A 13,671-nucleotide genomic window follows, 5' to 3' on the forward strand; every position below is an offset into this window, starting at 1 on the left:
TCAGTTTTGCTATGTAGAGTGACTATCGGAAAAGTCGACCGATAGCAGGTAGACTTGAAAAAGGGCCAATGTCGGCCCACTATATCATATATAGGTAAAGTCCCCCCTTATCTCAGCTCGCTGGTCACCATAGCATCACCCACCTGTAGCACGCGCTCCAGCAGGTATATCTCTCTGGTCACCCCCATAACCAAATCTTTCTTTGGCTGCCTCTCCTTCCAGTTCTCCGCTGCCAATGACTGGTACGAACTACAAAAATCTCTGAAACTAGAAACACTTATCTCCCTCACTAGCTTTAAGCACCAGCTGTCAGAGCAGCTCACAGATTACTGGACCTGTACATAGCCCACCTATAATTTAGCCCAAACAACTACCTCTTTCCCTACTGTATTTATTTTGCTCCTTTGCACCCCATTATTTTTATTTCTACTTTGCACATTCTTCCACTGCAAATCTACCATTCCAGTGTTTTACTTGCTATATTGTATTTACTTTGCCACCATCGCCTTTTTTGCCGTTACCTCCCTTATCTCACCTCATTTGCTCACATCGTATATAGACTTGTTTCTACTGTATTATTGACCTGTATGTTTGTTTTACTCCATGTGTAACTCTGCCGTTTTGTGTGGAACTGCTTTGCTTTATCTTGGCCAGGTCGCAATTGTAAATTACAACTTGTTCTCAACTTGCCTACCTGGTTAAATAAAGGTAAAATTAAAATAAAAAACAATTTCATTCCTGTGCCGTTTGTAACTACCCGGGTAGGTTGACTGATAACCTGAACCAGGTTGCAGGCACTGGTTACAGTTTGAAGCTTTTTCTTGGGTGGGGAGCTTGATTAAAGCCAGTCAATATTTAAAATCACCCAGAGAATACACCTCTCTGTTGAGATCATACATTTTCAAGCAAGTCACACATTAAATCGTGATACTGACAGTTATCACTTGGTGGTCTATAGCAGCTTCCCACAAGAATGGGATTTAGGTGCTGCAGGTGAACCTATAGTCATATTACTTCAACAGTATTTAACATGATATCCTCTCTAAGCTTTACAGGAGTGGTTCTGAATATAACAGCAACACCTCCATTGGCATTTCTGTAAATGTTATTAGCTTGTATTGCTACCACTGTATCAAAGGCAATATCTGAGTGAGTTTCAGACAGTCAGAATATGAATGCCATCTGTAAATTATTGATTTAATGAAACTTGTTACTTAATCTACACATGTTAACGTGGGCTATATTGAGCACTTTTCTTCTGGGATGCTTACTTGTTTCCATTGATCTACTGGGAAGCTTAGCAGAAGTAGATATGCTGATGTGATTTATTTGCTGAAGCATTATGACAAAACAGCGTCACTATTGTAGGGATTAACTCAGCTGGGCTTGGGTCATTGATAAGTCATTGTCTCAATTTTAACTTATAATGCTGTGAAAGGATGCAGGAACCCAAATGATTTGAGTGGATTACATCCTTATAAAATGTGTTTTGTTTCCAAAAGGCATCGAAATTGTCAATAAAAAGTTAAACCCATTGAGCTGCAATAATCAAGTAGCCAGTTGTGAAGAGAAAGAATCGTGCTAAAGCGTTCAATGCCACGATTCAGAGAAGGCACAAGGCCAGATAGGATGGATCTTTTAATTGACATTTTCCCCTTTTAACTAACTGGGCAACAACAGACAGTGAAGCTCTTGACACAGAACTGAAACGTTCACAGTAAGTTTAGCGGTGAATTTTTTTTATTTATTTAAACACACAACCGTTTACGAGTTTGGGGTCACTTAGAAACTCTTGTTTTTGAAAGAAAAGCAAATGTTTTTGTCCATTAAAATAACATCAAATTGATCAGAAACACAGTGTAGACATTGTTAATGTTGCAAATTACTATTGTAACTGGAAACGGCTAATTTTTCATAGAATATCAACATAGGCGTAGAGGCCCCATTATCAGCAACCATCACTCCTGTGTTCCAATGGCACGTTGTGTTAGCTAATCCAAGTTGATCATTTTAAAAAGGCTAATTGATCATTAGAAATGACTTTTGCAATAATGTTAAAACCTCTTGAAGCTAGGGGCACTATTTTTATGTTTGGAAAAATAACGTTCCCAGAGCTTATAGTATGGCAACTTGGTATGAACTCTTATTCATTAAAGAAGTGATACATCCTAGACGTCGAATTGTCATCAGCAGCAGCTGTAAATGTGGGCTAGGAAAGGACTGACAATCTCTTAACTACCACAAGACATAATCTTCAAAAGGACAAGCGAGATCTCTGCTGGGCAACCCAGCCTTCCATCTACGACCAAACTATCGAAGCGCAGCTCAGAGTAAATATTTCTTGCATTTTCCTTCTCCAAATGGCCTGTTATTTAGAATGCATAACAGTCTATTTACAATAGCATTGCTTCATGAGGTCCGATAGAGACCCAATCCTTTTGTTCCTCAGTCTTCACACGCTTTCATTCAAACCCAACCCCCTTTGTGTAACCAGCCGTCATATCAGTTTCGTCCCCTAGGGACGTTTTCTTGTATGACAATTGGTAATCAATGTATGATCCATCTTGTGTATATGTCATTCTGTGTGATTATTTAGGTATTTAGTAAATAAATAATTAAACCAAATGTTGTATTGCTGATTCAACTTGTTAGCCAGTGTTCGTGAAGATAAGACAGACTGAATAAGGTGACGATTAATAATTGACTGCTATTGATATAAAAAATTACCAGGTCTTTAAGAGTTTATTCGGAAGACAACAGCTCCATAAACATTATTCCGTGTTGCCCTGACTTCCTAGTTAATTACATTTACATAATTTGTTTAATCAGGTAATATTAGAAAATTTATTTTATGAAATAGCATGTCATTTAATCCATAGTAAAGACTTTTCTCTGTCCAGTTAAATTGTTGACGGAGCGTGCACCTGAGCATGCATAGAAGTACCTGGTCTGCTTCATGCAAAATGTAGAAAAGTGCCCACACTGCAATTTAAAAAAAATCTTACCTCGATACCACTTACCATTAGAATGCATTGACGTCTTACCAAGACACATTATTTTAGTGCACTGGCAGAACATTTTGATTACTTTAACATAAAACAACCTTGAAACAAGTCAGAAGTATCTTAAAACGATAGAAATGATCTTGAATTAGCTTACCCAGAAAATGCATCAACTCAAAACAAGTAAACTTAATTAGCTCAATACAAAAAAAAGGTCTGCAGTGCATTTGGGGGTGTCTGTGGATAGATTTAAGATGAGAACAGAGGGGAGGGAGGGGGGGTCAACTCACCACCACTAATAAGCTGGACTTGCCATTAAGTTCTCTTCACCTCACAAAGTAAGTCCCCTCCTCCCATTCCTCACTTCCCTCAACTAACCACTGTCTGCATCCCCTCTGACTTAAACGTCCAGTTACTCCCCTCCTCAAAAAAAAAATTTGACCACTCTGACGTCCAAATATAAGCCAGTATCCTTTCACAGAACATTTGAGCGTGCTGTCTGACCAACTCTCTCGCTAGCACTCTCAGAACAATTGTCTTGACCCTAACCAGTCAAGCATCAAGAGGCGTCACTCAATCAAGACTGCTCTCCTCTCTGTCACAGAGGCTCTCCTCACTAACAAAGCTGACACTGTTCTCATCATCCTAAATCTATCCACTGCCTTCAACACAGTGAAACATCAGATCCTCCTCTCCACTCGCTCAGGGACTGGGCGTCTCAGGCTCTGCACAGTCTTAGATTGCATCCTAACCTGCAGTGCGCTCCTACCAGGTGACGTGGAAAAAAATCTGTCACTGCACCGCACTCACTACTCACTCGGTTCTAGGCCCTCACCAAATCACTCAGCTCCATCATACCCTCAAAATGGTCTCTCCTATCATTGCTATGCAAATGACACAAATACTTCTTTTTCCCACCCTTCTGACACCTACACTACCGTTTAAAAGTTTGGGGTCACTTAGAAAAGTACTTGTTTTCCATGAAAGGCTCTGCACGAGTTGCAAAATGAAAAGGAAAGTCAAGACATTGACAAGGTTATAAATAATGATTTTTAATTGAAAGTGTCCTTCAAACTTTGCTTTCGTCAAAGAATCCTCCATTTGCAGCAATCACAGCCTTGCAGACCTTTGGCACTCTAGTTGTCAATTTGTTGAGGTAATCTGAAGCGATTTCACCCCATGCTTCCTGAAGCACCTCCCACAAATTGGATTGGCTTGATGGGCACTTCTTACATACCATAAGGTCAAGCTGCTCCCACAACAGCTCAATAGGGTTGAGATCTGGTGACTATGCTGGCCACTCCATTAGTAACCAGCTGACTGCTACTTCCCTAAATAGTTATTGCATAGTTTGGAGCTGTACTTTGGGTCATTGTCCTGTTGGAGGAAATTGGCTCCTATTAATGGCATTGCAAAATGGAGTGATGGATCTTGAAGGAGGAAGGCCCTTTAACCTTGTACAAATCTCCACCTTTACCACCACCTAAGCACCCCCAGATCATCACATTGCCTCTACCATGCTTGACAGATGGCATCAAGCACGCCAACATATTTTCATTTTTTCTGCATCTAAATGTTCTTCTTTGTGGTCCGAACACCGCAAACTTAGATTGGTCTGTCCATAACACTTTTTGTTCCAATCTTTCTCTGCCCAGTGTGTGTACTTTCACCAATCTTAAAATAAAATAAAAAACATTTGATTGGCCAGTCTTAGCTTTTTCTTTGCAACTCTGCCTAGAAAGCCAGCATCTCGGAGTCGCCTCTTCACTGTTGAGGTTGAGACTGGTGTTTTGCAGGTACTATTTAATGAAGCTGCCAGTTGATAACTTGTGAGGCATCAGTTTCTCAAACTAGACACTAATGTAGTTGTCCTCTTGCTCAGTTGAACACCAGGGCCTTCCACTCGTTCTATTCTGGTTAGAGACAATTTGCGATGTTCTGTGAAGGGATTAGTACACAGCGTTGTACCAGCTCTTCAGTTTATTGGCAATTTCTCACATGGAATAGCCTTCATTTCTCAGAACAAGAATAGACTGACGAGTTTCAGAAGAAAGGTCTTTGTTTCTGGCCATTTTGAGCCTGTAATCGAATCCACAAATGCTGATGCTCCAGATACTCAACTAGTCTAAAGAAGGACAGTTTTCAGCTGTGCTAATATAATTGCATAAAGGGTTTTCTAATGATCAATTAGCCTTTTCAAATGATAAACTTGGATTAGCTAACAATGTGCCATTGGAACACAGGAGTGATGGTTTCTGATAATGGGCCTCTGTACACCTATGTAGATGATCCATTTTTTTCAATGATTTGGTTTAAAAGCAGCTCCCAGCTCAATATTAATTTACAACATTAACAATGTCTACACTGTATCTGATCAATTTGATAATTTAATTGACAATTTTATTTTGTTTCAAAAACAAGAATTCATAAGAAGTGACCCAAACTTTTGAACAGCAGTGTAGGTGGTGACACGCATCTCTGCATGCCTGGCAGATATTTTAGCTTGGTTGTCGGTCCACAACCTCAAGTCCAACAAAACGGAACTGCTCTTCCTCCCGGGTAAGGCCTGCCAGCACCAAGACCTCTCCACGGTGTCCCCTTCCCAAAGAACCTTGTTGTGACCCTGGACAACACGCTGTCGTTCTCTGAAAACATCAAAGCAGTGACTCACTCCTGCAGGTTCATGCTCTACAACATCCATAGAGTATGACCCTGCCTCACACAGGAAGCGATGACAAGTGCCTGGATTTGAACCTGCATCTCCCGTCTGGACTACTGCAACTCGATGTTGACCGGGCTCCCAGCTTGTACCATCAACCCCATGCAACTGATACAGAACACTGCTGCCCGCCTGGTATTCAACCTTCCCAAGTTCTCCAATGTCACTCTGCTCCTTCTGCACACTGCACTGGCTTCCAGTCAAAGTTTGCATCAACTTCCAAGACCGTGGTACATGGAGGAGCAAGAGGAACGGCCCCTTCCTACACCCCAACCAGAGTACTAAATTCTGCCACCTCTGGTCTCTTGGTCCTCCCAGCACTACGAGAGGCAGGTCTCAGTCCTCCAAAGTCAAAGCTCTTCTCTGTCCTGGCACCCCTATGGGGAACCAGTTTCCCCTGAAGCTAGGACAGCAGAGTCCCTGCACATCTTCCGAAAACATCTAAAACCATCTAAAAGCATCTTAGATAATCCCACAGCACCCCTTTTGTAAACTAACACGTGCATTTGCTTTCACCACCACCCCCACCACTGACTTTGTTGATAGCTACTATATTTAGGAAAATGTTCCTTACTATGATTGAGATGTGGTCGTCCCCCCTCGCCATCGTAAGATGAATGCACTAACTAAGTCGCTTTGGATAAGAGTGACAGCCAAATGTCAACACTTTAAAATAAACACATGTTCAACTGGAAACCTGACTCAGTCATCTCCCCCTCTGTCCTAACTTGTACCTCAAGTCTGTAGCTGCCAGCATTAGTACCCATTTCTGTCATCCTTCAATATCTGTTTGGATAAATCAGGATGTTCATTATCATTAAATAAAAGTGATTTCAATCACTAGAAAGAAGAAAAATGCATCTATTCCCGCCGGTGAAATCATAGGACACATTTATCACCACAACATTAAACTTCAGGAGTCTATGGAGTCAGAGTAATAGAAGAGATTAACCACAATGCCTTTCATTATCAAACTACGGAAGTACTTGAAAGAGCAATAACTCACTAGAAATTTGATTTAACCTCTTGAAACTCCCCACCCCGGATCCGGGATTGTGACTAAGCCTCAGGCTCATTAGCATAACGCAACGTTAACGATTTCTGAAAATCGCAAATAAAATTAAAATAATGCGTTTGCTCTCAAGCTTAGCCTTTTCTTAACAACACTGTCATCTCAGATTTTCAAAATATGCTTTTGAACCATAGAAATTGACTAATTTGTGTAAGAGTATGCAAAGCTAGCATAGCATTTTGTGTAGCATGTAGCACGCAACATTTTCACAAAAGCCAGATAACCAAATAAATAAAATCATTTACCTTTGAAGAGCTTCTGATGTTTTCAATGAAGAGACTCCCAGCCACATACCAAATGCGCAGTGTTTCCTGAAAGTGTCTGTGTGTAGGAGAAATCGTTCCGTTTTCTACATTGCGCCTGGCTACCGAAACGAACCGAAAATGCAGTCACCTACAACGTGAAACTTTTTCCGGATTAACTACATAATATCGACCGAAACATGGCAAACGTTGTTTGGAATCAATCCTCAAGGTGTTTTTTCACATATCTCTTCATTGACATGCAGTTCATGGAAGCTTGCTTCTCTCTCTGTGCCCCATGGAAAAATACTGGCAGGTGACTTTTGCGCATCAATTTCGGCGCAGGACACCGGGCGGACACGTGGTAAATGTGGTCTCTTATGGTCAATCTTCCAACGATCTGCCTACAAATACGTCACAATGCTGCAGACACCTTGGGGAAACGACAGAAAGGGCAGACTCATTCCTCTTGCGTTCACAGCCATATAAGGAGATCATGAAAGACAGAGCCTCAAAAATCCTTGTCATTTCCTGGATGCCAAGTCATCTTGGTTTTGCCTGAAGCTCACGTTCTAGGGCACGCACAGAGAAGATATTTGTATTTCTGGACACGTCAGAGTGTTTTCTTTCGAACAGTAGCAATTATATGCATAGTCGAGCATCTTTTTGTGACAAAATATCTTGTTTAAAACGGGAACGTTTTTCTTCCAAAAATGAAATAGCGCCACCATAAAGTGGTGTGGGGGCTGTGCTTTGGCAAAGTGGGTGGGGTTATATCCTTCCTGTTTGGCCCTGTCCGGGGGTGTCCTCGGGTGGGGCCACAGTGTCTCCTGACCCCTCCTGTCTCAGCCTCCAGTATTTATGCTGCAGTAGTTTATGTGTCGGGGGGCTGGGGTCAGTTTGTTATATCTGGAGTACTTCTCCTGTCCAATTCGGTGTCCTGTGTGAATCTAAGTGTGCGTTCTCTAATTCTCTCCTTCTCTCTCTCGGAGGACCTGAGCCCTAGGACCATGCCCCAGGACTACCTGACATGATGACTCCTTGCTGTCCCCAGTCCACCTGGCCGTGCTGCTGCTCCAGTTTCAACTGACCTGAGCCCTAGGACCATGCCCCAGGACTACTTGACATGATGACTCCTTGCTGTCCCCAGTCCACCTGGCCGTGCTGCTGCTCCAGTTTCAACTGTTCTGCCTTATTATTATTCGACCATGCTGGTCATTTATGAACATTTGAACATCTTGGCCATGTTCTGTTATAATCTCTACCCGGCACAGCCAGAAGAGGACTGGCCACCCCACATAGCCTGGTTCCTCTCTAGGTTTCTTCCTAGGTTTTGGCTTTTCTAGGGAGTTTTTCCTAGCCACCGTGCTTCTACACCTGCATTGCTTGCTGTTTGGGGTTTTAGGCTGGGTTTCTGTACAGCACTTTGAGATATCAGCTGATGTACGAAGGGCTATATAAATAAATTTGATTTGATTTGATTTGATAAGTGTAAGAGGTTATATATTCAATTCAACAAAACATTTGACAAACTGACAAATTACATAATTCCTGCAACATACTGAATGGCAAATGAGAGTGAATTATTGATGTATACTCTTAGGGAAAAAATGCTAAGTAGAACATATGTTTACTTCTGTTTGTCCCTATAGGTGAACCACATTTGGTGCTAGGTAAAAACTGTGCTCTACCAAGAAAGAGAAATGTACAACAACATCAATCAATGTGTGTAAGGAGAAACAGATGGGCATGCTCACTTCGATTCTCCTCTAAGATTGCACAGTACACCAGAGGAACAGACTGACCCTAGCCCACCGGCACATAGGCTATTGCATAATAGATACTGGGGATTGGGCAACACTGTGGCACCGCTAAAAATGACTTCCGAAAAAGGGCCAATCAGGCAGGTTAAACACCACACCACTTTACCAAAGCACAGCCCCCATACCACTCAAGGGAAATCAGCAGATCACTAACTTACTACCATGAGACAAGATCGAGTATAGCCCAGGAAATTCTCCCCCACGCACTAGCCTTAAGGTGCCCAAAACCAGACAGGAAGATTATGTCAGTGACTCAACCCACATAAGGAAGTATAGTATAGTGAACAAAGCCTGGCATGCAGTGATGCTCCCTTATAGGGGCGACATGAGAGTGTGTGAGCAGGCCAGTGACTCGGTCACCGTAATAGGGCCAGGGGCAGAGAATCCCAGGAGAGAGTGGAGAGCTGGCCAGGCAGACCGCAAGGGTGTTTCCTCTTGCCAGTGCCTTGACGTTCACCTTAGCACCCCTGAGCAACTCAATCATAGGACCTACTTAAGAGATGAGTCTTCAGTAAATACTCAAAGGTTGAGGTTCGAGTTTGCTTCTCTCACATGGATCAGCAGACCATTCCATAAAAGAGGCAGCCTACAGGAGAAAGTCCAGCCTCCAGCTGTTTCCTCTGAAATTAGGGACAATAAGGCGGCCTGCTTTTTGTGAGCGTAGTGTAGGTGTAAGTACATTATGTAGGGCAAGACTAAAATCAGAGATAAGTAGGAATAAGTTAATTTAACAGTAAAACCTTGAAAGTCATCTCTTGCAGGAAGCCAGTGTATAGAGGCTAGCAGAGGAGAAATATATATTTTTTGGGTTCTTGCAAGGAATGGGAGACTGGGTGGAGGGTAACATACAGTGCCTTCGGAAAGTATTCAGACCCCTTGACTTTTACCAAATTACAGCCTTATTCTAAAATGTATTACTTTTTTATCCTCAGCAATCTACACACAATACCCAATAATGTCAGTGAAAACAGCTTTAAATCGTTTAAAAAATTTTTTTTATTAAAACAGAAATAGCTTATTTACATAAGTATTCCGACCCTTTGCTTTGAGACTTGAAATTCAAGCTCAGGTACATCCTGTTTCCATTGATCATCCTTGAGATGTTTCTACAACTTTATTTTAGTCCACCTTTGATAAATTCAATTGCTTGGAAATGCACACACCTGTCGTCTATATAAGGTCCCACTGTTGACAGTGCATTTCAGACCAAAAACCAAGCCATGATGTCGAAGGAATTCTCCGTAGAGCTCCGAGACAGGATTGTGTGAGGAAGGGGACCAAAATAAATTCTGCAGCATTGAAGGTCCCCAAGAACACAGTGGCCTCCATCATTCTTATATGGAAGAAGTTTGAAACTACCAAGACTCTTCCTAGAGCAGGCCACCTGGCGAAACTGAGCGAGGGAGGTGACCAGGAACCCAATGGTCACTCTGACAGAGTTCCTCCAGAGTTCCTATGTGGCGATGGGAGAACCTTCCAGAAAGACAACCATCTCTGCAGCGCTCCACCAATCAGGCCTTTATGGTAGAGCGGTAAGACGGAAGCCACTCATCATTAAAAAAGGCACACGAGAGCGCGCATGGAGTTTGCCAAAAGGCACCTAAAAACTCCCAGAACATGAAAAACAAGATTCTCTGGTCTGATGAAACCAAGATTGAACTCCTTGGCCTGAATGCCAGGCGTCACTTCTGGAAGAAACCTGGCACCCTCCCTACGGTGAAGCATGGGTGGCAGCATCATGCTGTGGGGATGTTCTTCAGCAGCAGGGACTGGGAGACTAGTCAGGATTGAGGCAAAGAAACAGAGCAACGTATAGAGAGCTTGTTGATGAAAACCTGCTTCTCAGACTGAGGCGAAGGTTCACCTTCCAACAGGTCAACGACCCTAAGCACACAGCAAAGACAACACAGGAGTGTCTGCGGGACAAGTCTCTGAACATCTCTGAGTGTGGCCCAACCAGAGCCTGGACTTCAACCCGATCTAACATCTCTGGAAATACCTGAAAATAGCTGTGCTACGACGCTCCCCATACAACCTGACAGAGCTTAAGAGGATCTGCAGAGAAGAATATGAGAAACTCCCCAAATACAAGTGTACAACCCAAGACTCAAGGCTGTAATCGCAGCCAAAGGTATTTCAACGAGGTACTCAGTAAATGGTCTGAATACTGATGTAAATGTGATATTTCAGTTTGTCATTATGGGGTACTGTGAGTAGATTGATTGCATTGAGGTAAAATATATATATTTTAGAATAAGGCTGTAACCTAACAAACTGTGGAAAAAGTAAAGTGGTCTGAATACTTTCCGAAGGTACTGTTTTGTGAGTCTGGATTTAAATATGCAAATGGAGTGATGAATGGTCCAGGAGTTTCAGAGGAGTGAAGCAGAGCTCAAGGCACTGCAGGTCCCCATTGGCCAGGAGTCTGGTGTTGGGGGTGATAAGCCAGAGTCAGATGAGTAGAGTGAGTGACAGGGGATTTAGGTGTGAAGCAGGTCAGAGGTAAGAAAGAGCCAGGAAATGGAAAGATTTGTAGGTGAGCATAGGAGTTGGAGTGGATGTGATATTTTCCCAGGTTTTGGTGTGGTTGTAGGGAAATTGGTGTAAAATTAAGGATTCAAGGATAGAGAAACCAACGAGTGTGAATGCTATTAAACCTTTGAGACAATGTGCACAATAGTGAAAGGTAGCATAAAGTCCAATGGTCAACAGTCTTACTTTATACCATAACATTAGATAAGGACCCAGAGGGAGAACACCATATTTTGCCCTCCCCCTGCCAACCCATCAGAATGCCTGCAAAAAGATTGAGCCTTAACGGCAACACCAAAACGATGTACCTTTCAGGGTGAGCACTGAACAGAATTCTGAACACATTGAAGAGGGTTGACAGAGAGGCTATAGAGAGGAGTGTTGCAGTAGTCCAGGTAAAATGTGACAATCTGACAAACTGTTCAACACAACACTTGAGAATGCACAAAACCTGGTGCTTCAACTTTGCAGAGCACAAAGTCTTATTGGTGTGTGGAACTGAGGGACTCAGAGTTGGGTGCTTTATGGGAAATCCATGGCTGTGCGATGTGTGCCCTTATCCTGGAAACAATACAAAGTTGTTTTAAGGTGCCTATGTCATGTAATCAAGTAACTATTGCATTTTAAGTGCTTTATTTATAATATATATTTTTTATGTAGGAATCATTTTATGAGGAAACTAAAGGGTGTGCAACATGCCTTTCTATATAACGAATAATGGACAGTTGACATTAGGTTGCTAAGTCACATGCTTGAAGAGCTATTGATATGTTGCATTTTCAAATATTGATATATGCACCTAAATGGGAAAACCAAAGGGTGTGCAGTGTCCCTACCCTGTGAACATTCCAAAGTTGGTTTGTGTTGTCTAGGTCACATGGTCAAAGAGCTATTGAATTTTAAGTGATTTTGTATAAATACAAATTTAGGAATATTTGATAACTAAAAAGTTGTGCAACTTGCCTCTATGTAAGGAATAAGGGAATGTTTAAAATTAGGTTCCAAAGTTACATGGTGAAACATCTATTGAAAATGTAATATTGTGATAATGCACTTTATTGACGGTCCCTAACTAGTTGCATTGACAGTGCTCGAGGCTGCCTACAACGTTGCTGTGCGAGATTATTTAACTCGGGTCAAAATCGGGAAAATAAATCCTGTGCAATGTTGTACACCTATATTCCTTCATACAGAGCCAGCCCGGAGGTATGTAGCTCAGACCGTTCGCCAGCTATTGAAGTTTGAAGGTCCGAATATCGAATCAAACCAACATTTGCCACTGTGAGAGTTGCCCCTTCGCCCGGTCGACCACCACATTAGACCAATGTAGCAAAAAAGGCTAGGTGGACAGGCATGTGTAAACCCTATTATTTTAATGCATTTCAACTTCTAATCATCAACAAGCAGCAAAAGAGCCGAACTTTGTTACAAAGTAGCTATTCTACCCGTGTAACTTGGCACGTTACAAACACTCCCTGACCTTTTTTATATCCTAGTTCCAAGGCGAAATATTATTTTTAATTGAACCTTTATTGAACTACGCAAGTCGGTTTAGAACACATTCTTACTTTACAATAACGTCCTCCCCTAACCCGAACGACGCGGGCCAATTGTACGCCGCGCTATGTGACTCCCGATCACGGCCGGTTGTGATACAGGCCGGGTTCGAACCAGGGTGTGAAGTGTTTGCCGACTATGGAGGAAAGTTCGAAGAGTTGGGAAAAAGTGGAGATTTCTTACCGCTCCCAAGCCCCAGCAGCCTGCAAATGTCCCGTGTGAACCGCATGACTGCGACCACCATCCAGCATTATCGTCTCAAATACACGTTAATAAAACCAAACACATTGTTACAAAGTAAACACGATTAGAACATGGGAACAATCGCTGTCTGCGGGAATCTGGGAGGTTTTGTCATGGCTTCCTTCTTCTACAAATATGAATTGGCGGATCGCAACCAAATGTACGGTGCCTACACCGCCACCTACTGTACTGGAGTGTGAGGCCAGTATTTCTCTTATCTTGCCCTGTGTTTCTGCCTACTGTTCTGGAATTCATTACACTTTGTGACAAAAAGAGGACAGAATTGTTTTTAAATAAAAGCCCTACCAACTAAATGCGTCAGCCTGCTGGCACCTAGCTGAAATCGGGCTAAAATTAGCTGAACCGAAGGAGTATGCTCCCATACTCTCTTAAAAGACCTTTGCTTAAAAAAAGAGATGCTATAGCCAGTATACACTTCCTCAAAATTGACAGAATGAATCGAACACAAGAAATCGGTCAT

General features: G+C 42.3%; 1 protein-coding gene across 5 annotated transcripts in view; it reads right to left on the reverse strand.

Moving 5' to 3' along the window:
- The window catches only part of LOC135512178 (uncharacterized), a 44,804-nt gene extending 31,498 nt beyond the window's left edge, over positions 1–13,306 (reverse strand). For all 5 annotated transcript variants that reach the window (XM_064933903.1, XM_064933904.1, XM_064933902.1 and 2 more), the window contains exon 1: positions 13,131–13,306. In XM_064933903.1, coding sequence (XP_064789975.1) covers positions 13,131–13,191 — 61 coding nt within the window. In that variant the 5' untranslated portion in view covers positions 13,192–13,306. The remainder of the gene's footprint in view (positions 1–13,130) is intronic.
- Between the last annotated feature and the right edge of the window lie 365 nt (positions 13,307–13,671).

This window comes from Oncorhynchus masou, chromosome 24 (genome assembly GCF_036934945.1).
Source record: "Oncorhynchus masou masou isolate Uvic2021 chromosome 24, UVic_Omas_1.1, whole genome shotgun sequence".
NCBI lineage: Eukaryota > Metazoa > Chordata > Actinopteri > Salmoniformes > Salmonidae > Oncorhynchus > Oncorhynchus masou.